Genomic DNA, 17,578 nt, shown 5'->3' with positions numbered 1-17,578 from the left:
TGGGCTAATCAATCGAATCTGATTAATCACCCAGCCCTACATAGAGGTACAATCATATGACTCCCTGTACCAGAGAATAAAATTATTTTTCTACATTCTGGAAGCACAGCTGGATATATGAAGGATACAGTTATCTCCTTGTTCTTACAACTATCTAACAGTGTCAGCAGTTTGGACAATGAATTATAGCGGAGAGATTCCCTTTAACCTGACAATATGACTCCCCCCTCAAATGTGATGGTAAAACGTGGCCACTTTTTTCCCAGCTCTTGCCTCCAGTTTGGGTGTAGGTTTTGTAACTCTCTCACACTAAAGTGAATGGAGCTTTATTGCAAACCACACCTGAAAAATAGAGACAAGAGTGGTGCCGTCTTTGAACGAAAGTGGCAGTGTTTTTGTAGTGCTGGAAACAAACCCCTTTAATGTGATAAATTGATAGCGTGATAAGAGGGTGTGTACGTTTGGTCTGCAATTTGCACTATAACCAGCGTTACTGAATAATGATAATGCAGGACTGCTGCAGAATACGGCCAAATCATGTGCGAAGTTTAATAGATAAACCTTCTAAAACATGTGTAGTACAAGGACCCAAAGCGAACAGTCACACTAACCATTAGGAGTTTGTTACAAACCTATAAATTTCAGCAATAACTTCACACTAACTTTATACTAGATCTAAAAGGAGCTCTCCCACATATGTGTAAAGGAGATTATTATCATTATTATTTCAACAATTGTCTAGAAGGTTGTCGGTAATGAACAGAAAAAAAAAAAGAAAAAAAAACCTTGTGAATCCTTAGGCGGAAGGGGCTCAGTGCTGTGAGACAGCAGCTCCTGCAAACATGGAACGGTGCCTCTGAGATAATACAATAGAGGAGGCCTACAGCAATGTCACACAATGAGAACAGCTTGTGTAACCGGTTACATCATCGTTTGGCTGCTTTATCAGGGGCCAGTGAAGATGAAATGTCCATGCTTACTGAATTACAATGCACTTCATATACAATATGCACCTTATAAATAAAAAGCATCATACAGTAATAACTGAGCCCATCAGTGGTTTACCATGTAATAGTGACCAGTATACAGTACTATAACCAACAAGACGATGAGACCTGAACTTTCCTAGGAGAGTGTCTCACCACCTTTACATAATTCCCAAGAGGCCCCTGGAATTTTCCCACACATGACATACAATACCAGAGTGTATTTGTTTGCTGTAGCTTACATAGGGCCAATATACTGCACAGGAATAGAGTGAAGAAATCCTTCCATCAGTTTGTGTCCCTAAAGCCATGCACAATCTACCCCCCCCCCCCCCCTTCCCCATTAAACTTTTAGTAAGACTTTGAGGAGTGGGAGAAAACCAAAGCAAATATGAGGGTAATATGCATATACCTTGCAGATGTGTCCCCTTGGGTTTCACATTTATGAGAGGAAGGACCATGATCAGCCCACATAAGACAATGATCAGCCGATATGCACTACCACATGTGCCCTTATACTAAATGTTTAGTGGGTTGAATGGTTGGTAAATCGGCCAAGTAAGGCCCATAATCTTTTTATGTAATAGGGCTTTAAGGTTACATTCACGCTTTCTGCAATTTTGTTCATAACTGCGGATCCACATTTACAGACAAATCTAGGGCCCATTGTTTTCAAATGGGCGGCTCACACTGTTTGTATATTAATCAATCCGCAATCTGCAAAAAATGACTGACAAGCTTGAATACGGGCTATAATTGCGGCACAGTCATTTTTGCAGGTCCGTAATTTTTACAGATAAACTAATGTAAACCATTCACTATCCATTTACTAAAGTAACCATTTACTATCACCTTCCCTTTGATGATCCACAAAAAAAAAAAATCCTGAAAAACTATTGAATGTGAGAGTGTAGTCATGTAGTTTCCATGCAAGGTCTAAATACAGATGATTTACTACGAAGAGGAGTTCAGAGTTCCTGGCATCATCATTGTGCTGGGAGCTCTGAAACGGTTTAAATCTTTGCTCTACTGTAATGACATGCTGTGTCAGGACAATAGCGCGAACATAAACTGTTTCGGAGCTCCCGGCATCATCATGAATGGGTACATTAAATGTGTGAATGTCCCTTATCCTCTTTATAGACCACAGTGGGACCATTATAAACATACCCTGGTCATTGGCCTTTGCCACACAGTTAGCACAAGCACATAAAGCTGAATGTGCTGTGTGAGTGTGTGTCACGTCAACAAGCCTGGCTCTGGAATCTACACTTTTATTGTCACACAAAACTCAATTACTTTGTGTAAAATAGACATATCAGGCATCTTGTGACTCATTTCAGCATTTTATTAGAGTTAGCAAATAGACTTATGGCCATGCTTTAAGGTGACTTTGGCAGGACAGAATTTCTTGGCAGTCGCACATGGGCTTGGTCCTAACAGAGACTGCAAGTTATATGCAGCATTACAACGCTTTGCAGCAGCCAGTCAACCTTCCATAGAGAGTGGTGGATAAGAGGCTTCAAATAGAAAGCCATGGGGCAACCGTCATAAGCCACACATCCTGTAGTGTTGTATTATCCTTGTGCAAGACCTGCCTTTTGATATACAGCCTTATTTATAGAGTAGTGCCCATTCAACATGGAGTGGCGAGGAGATACTAGAGGGAAACATCTAGAACATGGTCACTTATAGTTACTCCTAACACACCAGAATTACACACTTGTGTTCCTAGGTATTATATTTTTGAGGTATGTAGCAGTATGTGAAATGCTAAGGAACATAGATAATACTATCTGAAACCACTCAAATTCCTTTCTGCTATAGCAACGCCTACAGGAAGCCATAAACTGAACTATTGTATCCTAACAAAAGGGACAAGGTGTAGGCAACCAAATATATAAGACTTACTCAGAGAGGACTCTTAAGAATATACTATTTATGGCAGATGTAGTCCGGAAAGGGTAAAAAAAAATAAAAAAAAATACCTAGCTGAAAAGCATTGTGAGTAGTGTGGCGTTGCACATAAGTCAAGAGCGTTACCTTTACCCTTACCTTTACCCTTCCCTATTAAGGAGAGAATCCATTGTCACATCGATAAATGCTATGCAAAAAATAATGAATGTAAATTGCAAATTTGGTTTATTTCACATGTTCTGCTGATTTAGATTTTGAAAGTTATAACTACAGTGACACTTTAACCCTTTAAGGATGGAGCCAGTTTTCATTTTATGCTTTTGTTTTTTCCTCGTGTTTGAAAGGCCACTGCGCTTGCATATTTTCACCTAGAGACCTACATGAGCCCTTATTTTTTGTGACACCAATTATACTTTGCAAATACAGACTTAATTTTTCTATAAAATATGCTGTAAAACCAAGAAAAAATAAATTATATGTGCAGTGAAATTGGAAAAGGTGCAATTCCTTTTATTTTGAGGGGTTTCGTGTTTACACCATTCTCCCTATGGTAAAATTGACATGTTATCTGTTCCTCAAGTTAGTACAATTACAACAATATAAAACTTGCATAACTTATTTGATGGCTTTTAAAAAATTAAAACCCTTTAAAAAAACAAAATGTGTTTAAATTGCTCTATTCCCATTCTTATAACGGTTTTGTTTGCTCTATGGGGCTGTGTGCGGTGTCATTTTTTGCACCATGATCTGTTCTTTCTTTTGGTAATTTGTTTGCGTATATGTGACTATTTGATAAATTTTTAATAAATTTTTTCTGGATTTGATGTAAACAAAAATGCACAATTTTGCACTTTGGCGGTTTTTTGCGCTTACGCCGTTTACCCTTTTTTATTTTTTTTTCACTTATAAAATAGGAAAAGGGGGATGATTTAAACTTATTTGGGGGAGGGAATTTTTTATAAATAAAAACACTTTTTTTTCCACATACATTAAATTAGAAGCCCCCTGGGGGACTTCTATGCTGTGTATATAATAGAGCAATGATGTATCAGATCGGTGCTCTATTATACTGGTCTGCAGCAGACCGAATACATGGAGTGCCGAGACGGGATTAGCATCATTCCAACGCTGAGCCCCGGCCAGCCCAGCATAAGGGATCTTCCCCCGCAATGGCATCGTGGGCGAAGGGGGGGGGGGGGGGGAGGAGGTAAAGATGTATGCATCCCTTTTGATCCGTTTTTCCACTGACTTCAGTTTTGATTCGTTTTTTTGTTTTGTTTTTTAATAATGGATCACTTTGTTTCTTTTATATAATGGAAAAGTCAAAAGGAAAAAATGAATCAAAACGGATGCACACATCCACTTTTTCCATCCTTTTTTCACAAAAACTGATTAAAAAAAAAAAAAAAAAAAAAAAAAAAAAAAAAACAGATTGCAAAAAACAGTGTGAACCCAGCTCTTTCGGCGCCTGTAGTGGTGCCGGCAGGGAACAAGGAGCAAGCAAGCACTGACCTGACCTGACACCTGCTGTTCAATTTTCAACCTCTAGAAGTAATAACAGGCAAAGATTTTGAAAACTATCTGATGTCAGTATAAAGTATATTTTTATTTCTTATTCATCACAGTACTTTATACAAAGAAAACCCCTTTAAGGTTCAACGCAATATAAAGAAAAGGCTATTAATTTCAGCGAAACATTAGCAGGAAGCTTACAACTCCAAGAGTAATAAGAAAACAGTCACATGCACCAGGCCACACAATATTAACGTAATACCTACAGCGAAGAGCTGATTAACATGTCAGCTGATGAAGACACACTGCTTAACAGATACCTGTGCACATGGATAACACTATACGGCACACCCCTGACAATAAGCCTAGGGGACTGCCGGCCTGCTAGGGGGAACAGAAGACTTTGCAGAAATCTATGACCTATGACCTGACTACATTGTGCCAGATTTACAAATATGTTTGTGCCAGAATTTTGTCCAAAAAGTGGCACACAGGACATTTCTCCAAATATGTAAAGAATTTTAGACACTCAAGATACTTCTCCGCTAGGCCTGAAAAGGGGGAGTGGCCCAAGGTGCAACACTGCGACAAAATCTGGCTGAAAAAAGGCACATAGACTAATAGCTTGGGTGAACTACGCAGACTGTCTCCAGGTGAGACAGAAAATAATCTTCAACTCTCCTTTTGCACATAGGCAATTTAGGAAATGTGGACCATCTAGGAAAAGGATGGCCAACAAGCAATAGAGAGTTTGATGGAAATTTGCATCCTGACTGTAAAGCATACGGAAGCAACCAATAAGTGTGCTAGATTTAAGCCTATTACCACGTTCAGTGCACACGCCGTATATACGGATAGTGTGAAGCAGAAGGAATTATCGGAACTCCCGGCATCAGGTATCATTATGATGCTAAGAACCGTGAAACTGTTTAAATCTTTACAGTACTGTACTGACACAGCTGCCAAAGGAATGGAATGGCAAAAGAAAGGTCTGCTTCTTTTCCAGCATTAGCACCATTCTTATACAATTCCTTCTCCCCCCTCAAGTATGTGACACCAATTATGAACACGAGACACTTCCTTATAATTTGATAAAATACAATATATCCATCATGGTGGGCTCTGTGTTTAGCCTGGGAAGAAGTACCAGAAGGGAAAAGGGTAACCACACTGCAAGAATTCTAGAAATCTATGCTATACTGACATTTATATCCTTCCAGTTACAGAAGTAATATTAAACAGCAGTCACAGAAGCCGTATGTAGCTAAGAGTCCCTGAGATATAGGGGAAATGACTGGGGACATGCGGGTTAGCAGGGAGACTCTGTAGTCGCGGGATGGCGTGAGAAGCACAGAAGGCGGCTGGAGCGCAGTTTTGTTTTACAAACTGTTTGTGTTTGGAGTGTGAGGACTGGGCACAGAGCCAAGGCACAGATACAGCCACAATGCCGCCTTTCTTCTAATGCTTACACATGGGGCACAGAAGATAACAGCCAGCTACAGCAAACAGGACCAACACACTGACAGCTGCAAGCATCACAATGTCCAAACCCATCATTACCAAGGACAACAACTACTGACCAGAGCTGGTAGGAGAAGGGTGGTTACAGGCAAAAAGGACAGCTAGGAGATCTTTAAGTGCCAGTCAGGGTCCATGATTTAGGAGAATGTTGGGCGATCCACAGCAGAGACCAGGGTAACATGAAGACACAAAGCCAGTCAGGATCCCTTTGCTTAGGGAAAGTAGGGTGATCCACAAGGCTGACCACAAGAAAGTAGCAGTCAGTTTTGTGTCCCTGTCTACACAACCTGTGCAGGTGAGCAGTAACCATTATAACTACTTACACTACACAGGAAGCACCCTCTCGCCCTGATTTTGTCTTTGTATTATAGCTAGGAGATTTACACACATTTATATACAGTCAAGGGTTATTAGTCCTCATTTGATGGTTTCCATGTATTATCTTTGCTATTCTCATCCAGGAGGTGCATTCAATATTCTGCTAGTTATGGATGATATTTGGTCAACACCAAAACACCAGAGAAAATGATATTACATTTTTATAGGGCATTTCCAATGCATATACAGGAATAATTTTCCTCAGCTGCAGACTTTTGTCCAGCAGACAGTCTGGTATAATGCATCCTCACAGCAAGGGACAAGCAAATGAGAAAGTATAGTAGGCTCTGTACACAACAATATCAAGGTTTCCATTATAATGGCAGTGCAGATGCATCACATGTCTAACTCAATGAACACAGATAACATCCATTGCTTTGACAGAACACAGCACTATTTTTTTCCGACAAATCTGACAGACCTGCCACCCACAGAGAATCCTAATAGAGCCGCTGATGGTGGTGGTGGGAACAGTCAACCCTCCCACATAAATAGCACAAGCTGGTGTTACAGGAGACAACACCTGTATATATCTGTATTATATTTCTGCTCATGTCAAGCCAGCACAGCCATAAGTTAATGTTTAACCCTCTTCTTAAATATATACACAATTCACCTAATCTTTGCAGAAGAGTCAAAGCAGCAACTTGAGGGGCCTCTCTACAGCCTAACCAAACACATCAAGTTTCATCAACACTTCACAGCAAAAAAGAAAACCCACACAACCACCATTTAAAGAGGTATTCCTATCTGAGCTTGTAATCTAATGGGCCCCCCAGTAATCCTGAGGATGGAGAGGCACCTGCCCCACCATGAATGGATCACACCACCATTGCTACACTCATGCTCTATGGGGCTTTAGAGCTCAGCACTCTGAAGCATTTGGCGGTCACACAGAATGACAAACGCCGGCTCCACAGGTCAGGATATTACTGCTCAACACAGACAGCATAGAGATCTATGGCAAGTGGTTACTTCTCACATGGGACATCAGCTGGCCAGTTAGCATCCCAGTTATAAACTACCACCTCCTCAGCCTCTGCTGTTTGAATGCAGGGTCCCACATAGACACAGATACGCTAGATGAAGAACACAGGCTGCACTTACTATTCTAACACAAGGATAATTTCAGTGGCCGTTTCATACACCTCGTGCAGCTTGATCACCCAAGGGTTGTCTTTTGCCAGCTCCAAGACGGCAATCTCATGCAGGATTTCCATACGACAGTCTTGTCCCTTTCTTCGTTTTCTCATAATCTTTGCTGCAAACTCTCTCTCAGTTTCCTTTTCAATACATTTTCGCACCACAGCAAATTTTCCCCTAAAATAAAAAAAAAGTTTTAAACATTGTATATTAAAGATGTTAAGCAAAATATCTCAATATACAACAATATATTCTAAAGTTCCCTAGGTACATTGTGTCACTAGCGAATAATAATAAATAAAAATAATAAATAAGAAAATTATTACTATAAATCAGACTGTACAAAGTAGAAGACTCTTAAAACCAGTGTATTGGGAACCTGGTGACTTGGTGACGAATAATGTGTGAGTGTATTGCTCATAAACCTCTAGAAGCACCCACAGGTAAAAGGAGGCTTTTATTAGTCACAGGTTCCCAATACACTGGTTTTAAAAGAGTCTTCTACTTGGTCCAGACTGGTAATTAACACCTTACATGCTGTGTACATAATCTGCGTCCAGGAGAATACAATACAAGGGCAGGTAAAGGTCACAATGAGAATCTGGCCATCATTTTTAACCATATCGTTCACCAGCTCATACAATGTACATACTTTTAGGAAATTATGTGGTGAAGATACTACACAAGTACTTGGCGTCTTTTCCTAATACCAGGTCATTACACTTCTGTGGAATAAACACTTATGTAAACCCCTGTTACAAATGTGTACACGTTACATGTTTTTTCCCCTGCAGGCTCCTATCACACAAAACAATGGAGCTCCAGGATCAAAATAAGATTTTCATTAGGGCAAGTCATACATAACCAGAAGCCATTACCTACCTACAACACAATACTATACAGCCTGAAATACCCGACCAGGAGAGGGCGAAGCTGAATAGGTGAAAACCGCTTACATATCCCTGATATCTATAGGTAAAAGTGAGGTGATCAGTGGCATGTGTGAGACGGGTCAGACCCTGGCGGAGATTAATGTAACCCTACCATTCAAGCAGGGAATGTAAACACGCTTTTGTCCTGCACATTTCTGCAGCATGAAGTCATGCCTGAACATAAAGAGCCGGGCCCTCGGCAGCCTAAACCGCATTGCACGCTGACCTACTTCTAGGCAAACAGTGATTAACACCAGCACATTGCATGCCTCAGAGGATGGGCACACTGCTACAGCACAAAGCCATATGGTTGCCAGGGCCTCCGCATTACAGAGGACAGACCCAGATCGCCACAATCTTTACTGCTCCCAATGTCATGCAGGCCCCTCTGAACAGGGTGCCTTCTACTTCATGCCTAGCAATGTTATGGCTGGTATAAAACACATTTCTTCTTCTCTTCTACATGCTACATTTTATGCCATTTTGTAACACTGGTATATCTGCCACAGACGGCATCCCCTGGAGCTCCTACCAAAAGATAGGACCATAATGTGATAAGGGCAGAGCCTTAACTGCTTCATCTGAATATAGTTTGGTAGCAAGCAGCTGCTGTTTATTCCTCATGCAGCAGAGCCACTTAGGTCCTATAGCTTACACATACATAAATAATAAGGAGGAAAGAAGGATGGAGATGTGAATGACAGCTCTTGTTATATGTGACACCCTTTGCCAGGCCAGAGAACCGGGAGCAAATGTTCAGCCAACGCATCCCAGATTGTGCCAGGCTGCGCTGCCATCTGCTTATTATAAGTCATTAATATTACCACCACAGAAGGCATTCCTCCTCCTACTCAACACCAAGAACAGGGATACCTGCAAAACTGGTCAGCAGAGAATGGCAGCTGCCAAGTCTATGCCAAGTAAATGCCACCTGAAGCTCCCAATCCCCTCCTGCCCAGCTCCTAATAAAACATTAACTGAGTAAATAAGGCTCTTTATTCTATTAACATATCGCTGCCAGTCGGCATCAGCCACTGTTCAGACATGTTTCCATTGCTCATGGCAGTCATACTACCACTATTCAGGACAGGGGGCACAGAGAGGCCAAAGCAGTGCCCATGCAGCACCCAGGCCACCATGCCTTACCCAGCCCTGTGGATCCTGTGATAGGTGGAATACACATGATCCCTGGAACAGACCTTGGTAGGACTTGCCAGCAGATCTACGGCAGGGAAACCCACTTTAGGAAGTTTGTCAGATCTTTAAAATGACACCCCTGACACACAGTGCTAATGTTGTAGTATGAATAGACGCCCCTGCCATGACCAAAAAAAATAAAAAAAATAAAAAATAAAAATAAAAAAATAAAAATCAGAATTTAACACATACACTGTTCTGCCATGATTAGCAGACTGTAGATAGGTCCCAGCCCTGATTCGACCTGATTCTACTACAGCCAAGGCTTTTCCATGGAGGTCTTCCTATCCTGTAATACTTTGCTGGAAACGCTGCATTCCCTTCTTCCATACACGTGACAGCTGTATAGTATGTGACACCCACTAGGTAACGGCTTTTAGAAGATGCCATGCTGCATACAAAGCACTGAGGAGCCTTATGATCAGGGTTTCAGGAAGTAGACACATTTGTAGAACCATATGTGACAGAATTTTTACATAGTTCCAATTACAAAGCTATTAGCACAAACCACACGATTGACAGTAAGCTCTACAGAACGAGAATGGCTGGTTTTACCCGTCCAGTGAAGCATTTGCACATCTATATACTGTTCTGGCCCGCAGTGAGGCGGACATTAAATGTAACAATTGAGATTACACACCAATGTAAATCACCAGTAATGAATAAGGAGTCATGGCAATTAAAACAATACAATCAAGGGAGGGGGAAACAATTCAATAGGAAACCATTGTTTGGCAAGCTACTGCAAGACAACCAAGCTGGTGCCGGGGCTGTGGACTGGAGCAGAGAAAGCAATGGAAACACGCAGGAAACAGGGATGGATATTAAAGGGGGGGGGGGAGGGAGAGAGAGATATAAATAGTTTTAACTAAAGTTAATGGCTTTGTTCCCACACCGTAAAATAAAATTACGGCCATAAATTTTGGAGATAAAATACTACAATATTTTCAATATAGTAGTTAATGGGAAATTGAATGGCAGTACACACACACACACACACACACACAGTATATATAACGGCTGTTAATGGTTACAACCCTCCAAATAACAAACACATTCATTATTTACCACCTGTTTTTGCAAAATTTAAGAAATTATTTCTTTATCTGTTCTCACCTTGTTTTATTTTCACTGAAGATTACCACAGACGTGCTTAACTTTTATTTTACTGTGTGTGTACCTCGCCTCAACCATATCAAGTGTATACTTACCCTATGATAAACATACAGACCCTGCATGCACATCGGTAACTAAGGTCATTGGACATCACAGTGAACCTAACAGTGCCTAAAGCTCCCCAGGGTTATACAGGAAGCTTTTAGCATACAGCATATAAAGCCTTTAGCATTAGTCAGTAACTAGTTTTCATCACAATACTCATAGGATGCTATAAGTAGTCATATCCAAGGTAGTGACCTGAGTAATATGTGGCTCACATGGCTGTCATGGAGCTCTGCAGGCACTTCCCTTCCTCTTCTATACAGACAGATTAGGGGGATAAGAAGCGTCCTCCTGAGCACTGGTTTCACACAGGCAGTAGAGCGCTGGATCGCTACAGCACAAAGCGAAATGCAGCAAAATACCCGACGACCAATAACTATAATACACCATCACAGGAAATATTTTCAGGGCACCACATTACTGTACACTGGTAACAGCACCATGGTTGTAGGCATCAAGAAAGAATGAGAAGCTTTGATGGTCAAGTCCTTGTATTTACATCCAAAATGTCTTGGATGTTGTGAAGAGTGCAATGAACTAAGGACCAGTGAGGTCCCACAGGTAGGATTCCTTTTCTTCTAAAATGATGGTATATCCTAGTCATATGCCATCATAAATAACCCTTTAAATCTTTGTGTTAGGGCTAACCAATAGCTTTTTGGGGCTACCAAATTTCCAAATAAACAAAAATTACATAATTTAGCTTTTGGTAAGGAGTTGCACAGCTCTACTTGCCCTAAATGTCTTATATGCCAATATTTTTAAGATCCTCTGCCATTTTGTACTAGAACTGCTAATGCCCATGCTGGCCATGGCAGCATGACCTCCTGGCACCACTGACATGAGCCACCAGGCTGCTTATCTAGCAAATATTCCTAGTGCAGCAGCATGGCTGGGAGAATTTCCTATATGAACATCTGGGTGCTGCGATCAGCACGGGCTTCAGCTGCCGTCAAGTGGAGGACTGCAAGTGAATTAGTGGAAAGGTGAAGTAAAAAAAAGAATGGGGGCAAGCAAAATTTTTGGTCAAAAGCAGGGCAAAAAACTAAACAAAAAAAACTAGCACTGTGTCAAAAAAGGTAAGCTGACTTCCACTACAGTGTACTAGCAGTGGGGCTCTTTTTTTTAGGCTTAACAATGGGGGGAGATTTATTACAGTGTGTAAAACTGCCCACAGCAACCAATCACAGCTCAGCTTTCTGCTCTGGTAAAATGAAAGAGGAGCTGTGATTGGCTGCTGTAATATTTTACACCCTTTGGTAAATTTGGGCCAATCTGTTTCGCCCATTTCCAGCACATTTGCATTTATTTTGTGGAACGCAAAACATGATCTGCTGCACATTTGAACCTGGCAAAATAAATGTACACATGGGGAAAGTGGACTGAACATTTGATAAGCTTGATACATATCCCCCATGGCTAACAGAGTATGCTCTTCCGTTCAGTTTCATCCCCATCAGTACAGTGAACAGAGGCCTTGTAGACAATTCATAAAACGCTCTCTATCCTTCTCTTTGCCACAGCTAAAGGGACATTCAGGAAACAAAGACGTCCACAATGGCCGATATAACAGCTTTCTTGTTTTAATCGGGAGCTTTTGATCTAAAGCAATTTGTCCACGGAGATCCAAAGCAAACAGGCGTGACAAACAGGAAATCATCAGCACGAAAAGCTTGCAAGTCTTAGCATCATCCTCATTACCCTCTGCACACCCCTGTGCGTGCTGGAGACCTGATTCATCCAATGACTGCATATAGAGTAACCCGAGCAGACTGACGCTTTATAGGGTTAGATTAGTCTGGCTAAAGCCTTTCCACTAGGCCTGTTGCTGTGCAGCAGACTGATCAAAGGCCTGGCAATATAATGAAAGGCATGTGCTGGCTGAGAAGCAATTGATCAGGCAGATCCCGTGATGAAGCATCCTACTGTGGCCCATGTTACCAATGACAGCTCCCTGCAAGGGGAAAGGATAAATCACGGCCTGACAGCTTATTTCCCAATGGACACATGACTTTTTGCTTGTCCCGTGTACATTCACAGTCCTTGTAATGCTCCACATAGTACACATTCCTGCGTTACCCTGCCTTCAGCCATATTTTCACACTTAACTTTTAATATACTTCAATCATCACTTGCTGGAGATACTCAGATACAATCAAACTATTTGAAAATAAAAATAAAATGACAGAACTGACACTACAATGTTCCCATAAAGAAGTGGTAACCTGGTGACTGCCACATGGTCATATTTTTTGCAGTGGCAGCAAGGAGTCTCTGAAGCCATGGTGAAACTGCAATCTTACTGTAGATCACTGCTGGAGAATAATATCACAGAATGGCTGGCTTCTGATAACAAGGGCACATACAGTATGTACCAGTTACGCCAACCCCTGATATATACGGAAAAACCCTCTTACAGTTGTGTCCTCACACTGTAATGCTGCCCCGGGGGAAATGTCTCACAATTACACAGAGTCACCAATAACCACGACATGGTCTGAATTAGTTTCTGGATTCTTACCACATCTATGTAATATTTGCCACCTGCAATGAACTGTAATAAGAGAGGAATGGAGCCTGTCACAACAACGCCGAAATGTGCCCTGTCCGGGAGCCATAGCGTTAGTGCAATAAATAATGGCATTTAATGAGGCATAATGTGACAACTGCTGCACACATATACATTATAATAATTACACTGTACAAGGAAAATTCTAGAAGGGAGGGGGGAAAGGAGGTCTAAAATAAGCCCAGTGCTGATTGGAGGCCTGGACACACCATCCTGGGGCCTGTGTACTATGTTGTTCCACAGAAATGGGGGAGTTTTCATTCCCATTATTCTTTAAAACAAGACATGAAATCACAAAACTAAAATATGGTAATTTACCCAACACTGTATAGCAATAATGTCTCTTCACTGTCACAGCTGCTGAGGAACAGGGAATATCTCAATCACAGGAAACAGAAATTGTGGTAAAAATTAGCGGAAGATTACACATCATGTGCACAATAAGGCGAAACTGACTAATGTTCTTATAAAAGAGGATCTGCCCCTTCCTGTATACACAGTGAGCAGGGGGACACAGTGAGAGGCAGACTTATACCCTCTTTCTGTATACACAGTGTGGTTAGGGACACCGTGAGAGGCAGACTTATACCCTCTTTCTGTATACACAGTGTGAGGAGGGACACCGTGAGGGGCAGACTTATACCCTCTTCCTGTATACACAGTGTGAGGAGGGACACCGTGAGGGGCAGACTTATACCCTCTTCCTGTATACACAGTGAGCAGGTGACACCGTGAGGGGCAGACTTATACCCTCTTCCTGTATACAGTGTGAGTAGGGACACCGTGAGGGGCAGACGTATACACTCTTCCTGTATACACAGTGAGTAGGAGTAAGTACAGTATGTTCCAGGGCCGTGGGGGTTAATGGCCCTGAGTTTGACATACACGCCATGGGATAACAATCTGGCTGAGAGTATGTCAGCCCATCAGTAGTGGACTATAACAGGGGCGTTCCGGGCGGCAGCTCGGGGCCCTGAGCTCCTGGGGGGCCCATGACCACCCAAAAAAGACTGATACTTTCAGTGGTGTACTGTCTCCTGGCTACACTTCTGCCATGATTTGCAGAAATTTTTTATGGCAATTTTACACAAATCAGGACATCATGACATCTATCCTGTACTATGAACACCACGCTAGTGCTTCCATAGTTACAGTGGGGTGGGGGAGCCCAGGCTTGGTGAACAGCCCGGAGCCTATGGTAAAGTTAATCCACCCCTGCAGCCCATTGAAGTGAATGGGCAAGTATCCGCAGCAAGAAATCTGCTGCAGATACGTTACATGTGAGGCTACCCTAATAAGGAAGCAAAGTGGTTAGTTATCTCTGCAATCTGCTCATCAACCAGCTGCCTTTTAACTCCACTCTGCTCCCCACCGGATGCCTGGAAAAGCTGGATACAGTTCTGGGAAACTGTGAGAAGTTTCCCAGGACTGGATCCAGCTTTTCCCAGCACCCAGGAAGGAGCGGCACAGAGCAGCAGTCAGTTATAAGGCAGCCGGCTAATGAAAGGATTGCAGAGATAAAGCGTTTTGCTTCCTTATTACTGTAAATTTGCTCATCTCTAGTAGAGACATAGTGAGAGGCAGGCTTACACCACCTGTGTTGCACACTTACCGCTCAGTACATAGGTTTTTAATAAAAAAAAAAAAAAAAAAAAAAAAAAAAAAAAAAGCTGGAGTATTTTAAGCCATTTCTTGTTTCTTTTTTTTTTTTGGGGGGGGGGGGGGGGGGGGGGGGGGGGGGTTGGTTTTTAAAACAATTTTTGCTTTTACTGAGAGATTATTTACTAGTGGACCTGTTCAGCTTTGTCCCAACCATTACTCCTGGATTTCCATCTGAGCTCTTCTGAATCCATGTTAATCCCATTTTTCCTAGCTGAACAGACAGTGCCGATACATTTACAGGCCTCCATCTACATTCCCACTTTGCATAGGCTTTATATAGTTCTGAGAGCAGTGCTGGTTTCAATCTGCAGCACGTCCTCCGGATATAGGTTGTTCCTGCTTCTGCGCCACAGACGGCAATGGGACGATTTTAGAACCACATCTTCGGCTTCTGCCTTATTTACACGTAAAAGATTCGTCCTGTGTTATTTTACATTTTCGTTAAATCAGGACTTCAGTGACATTGCCAAAAACAGCAGAAAAAGAAAAGTTCTTCATCAAGAAACTGATCAAATATGGATAATAATGCAGATAAATAGACTTTAAAAAATCCAAAATGAAAAAAAAAAAAAAGAAAAGAATCCTTTTTTGGCCATGAGCGTTGGATGAGTATTCTCATATAGAAGTGTGGCCGGTGCCAGAAGGAGATCTCAGGACAAGGGTCGCCCTGTTTGCCTGCCCAGCAGACGGGGGTCTCCCACACAGCGGATCACACACATGCCCAGGGGATTCCACATTTTCGGTACTTTCCTAGACAATGGGCAGTGCCGTCACACCGGGACAGACCTGCCACACAGTGACCCCCAGCAGGTGTGCCAGACATAATACCCCTAGATGAGAGCAGCGGTGGTGCCCCTTACCTGCCCAGCTCATGCCCTGGAGCCATGGTGTAGCGGCTGGTGAAGGGCTGGCTCTGGATGGGGGTACAGGGGTCTCCCAGCAGCCCCGGCCTCTCGTAGCCCTTCTTCTCCTCCTGTCGTCGCACTGTCCTGGGGGTGCGGCAGCATTTCTCCATCATCCCATAGCTTTCCTCCGGGATCATCCTGGACACAGCACCAACCTGCTGGGACAAGGAGACAGTAAGTTTATAGCAGGGGCAGCTGATGGACAACTACAACTCCCATCATGCCTACCTAGCATCTGGCTGCCCGGGTACGATGGGAATTGTAGTTCTACAACAGCTGGAGAGCCACAAGTAGGGAAACAGGTGTGTAGTGAAGGGGATGCCTGTCCCATGTACACCCCGAGTGACATCCCCCAATCTATAGGGGTCTCCCCCTCCCCCACACAGCCAGGACACGGACACTACACGGATGAGCGGCCGCGCTCCCCACAGCGCTCCCGGGGTCAGGGCTAGTGCCATCACGGGGAGCGCCGAGACACATACCGGCTTATCCTCTGCCGCCTCGGCTGCTGCGGTGACTCAGCTGCTTGCAGTCGTCCCGTATAGAGAGCCGTGAGGCGGCGGACACAGACAGGACGTACAGCCCCAACCACAGCGGAGACCGACTGAGCCCGGAGCGGCCGGACTTCTCGGAGCGGAGGTTTAAACGACCACGCCCACATAGCACACACCCCTCCCACTGCACAGGTTTCCTGAAGGCCGAGACGGGGAGGAGGCGGGGCCTACCTATCAATCAAACTATGGTTCTTACCGTGTACATGCTGCGCCGCTGCAGCTCTTGTCCTCTAGAGGGCAGTGGAGCCCCCAGCCGGTGTGCGGCACAGCCAGTCCTACAGGTGAGGGCGACCAGTGTATGTACGTGTAGGTATTGGGCAGTATTGCTCAGAGATGAATATTCACCTTAAAATCATTAACATTTATCTTTATAATAGTACAAAAAGAATTTCCGAATTTTTACTGTAAACAGACTTTTGTACATGGTTTTGCTTCGGTCGCCATCTGTTTGCATGTCAGTTTATATAACTTGCAGATGGGTATGGGCAGAAATACCTTCTGTTTAGATCCTTCCTCATCGACTATAATAAAACGGCAATTTCTGTTTGAGATCCGATTTTCTTTTTATGTCCGTCCAAAAAACAGAACACTGACGGATCTGATGAAACTGGAGCACAACTATGACAAATAAACACAATAAAAACCCATTTGAGGATGGATCTATGCTGGTGTAAAGCTAGCCTAAGAATATTATAAGAATTATACCCTGGTCATAATGGTCCTATTACAGGCCGTTACCGATGTCCTTGCAGCCCTTGCTTAAAGGGGAACTCCCGATAAGAAAAACTTGTTTTCTATTAAAAGTACATTAAAAGTTATATAGATGTGTCTATACAATGTATTACCGTACCTGAACAGTTCTGCCACACTGATAGCTGATAGAAATCCAGGAAGTGAAAAAAATGGCCTCTGTGTCAATTCACATTGTCTCCTGCTCCTGCTGCTCTCCCCCCCTAGGAGACAAATCTTCCATGCCTCTGTCTCACATTGTGTGCGTTTGCTGATGATGCAGACAGGGGGCAGGGTGTGATCTCACAGGAGGCTTGGCTGGATAACCCAATCCCCTGAGTGATTCACCATC

At 42.9% G+C, this 17,578-nt stretch overlaps 1 protein-coding gene across 2 annotated transcripts in view; it reads right to left on the bottom strand.

Annotated features, from left to right (window-relative positions):
- The window catches only part of STK17A (serine/threonine kinase 17a), a 28,969-nt gene extending 12,356 nt beyond the window's left edge, over nucleotides 1–16,613 (bottom strand). The window contains exons 1-3 of one of the 2 annotated variants that reach the window (XM_069958396.1): nucleotides 16,426–16,613; nucleotides 15,899–16,101; nucleotides 7,422–7,634 (exon numbers count right to left, since the gene is read on the bottom strand). In XM_069958396.1, the coding sequence (XP_069814497.1) occupies nucleotides 7,422–7,634; nucleotides 15,899–16,080 (395 nt within the window). In that variant the 5' untranslated portion in view covers nucleotides 16,081–16,101; nucleotides 16,426–16,613. The remainder of the gene's footprint in view (nucleotides 1–7,421; nucleotides 7,635–15,898; nucleotides 16,102–16,425) is intronic. The other variant, XM_069958395.1, reaches the window with a different exon arrangement.
- Nucleotides 16,614–17,578: the final 965 nt, after the last annotated feature.

Source organism: Dendropsophus ebraccatus, chromosome 2, assembly GCF_027789765.1.
Source record: "Dendropsophus ebraccatus isolate aDenEbr1 chromosome 2, aDenEbr1.pat, whole genome shotgun sequence".
In the NCBI taxonomy this organism is placed as follows: domain Eukaryota; kingdom Metazoa; phylum Chordata; class Amphibia; order Anura; family Hylidae; genus Dendropsophus; species Dendropsophus ebraccatus.
Note: the sequence above shows the minus strand (reverse complement) of the source record. Positions and strands in the feature narration are given on the sequence as shown.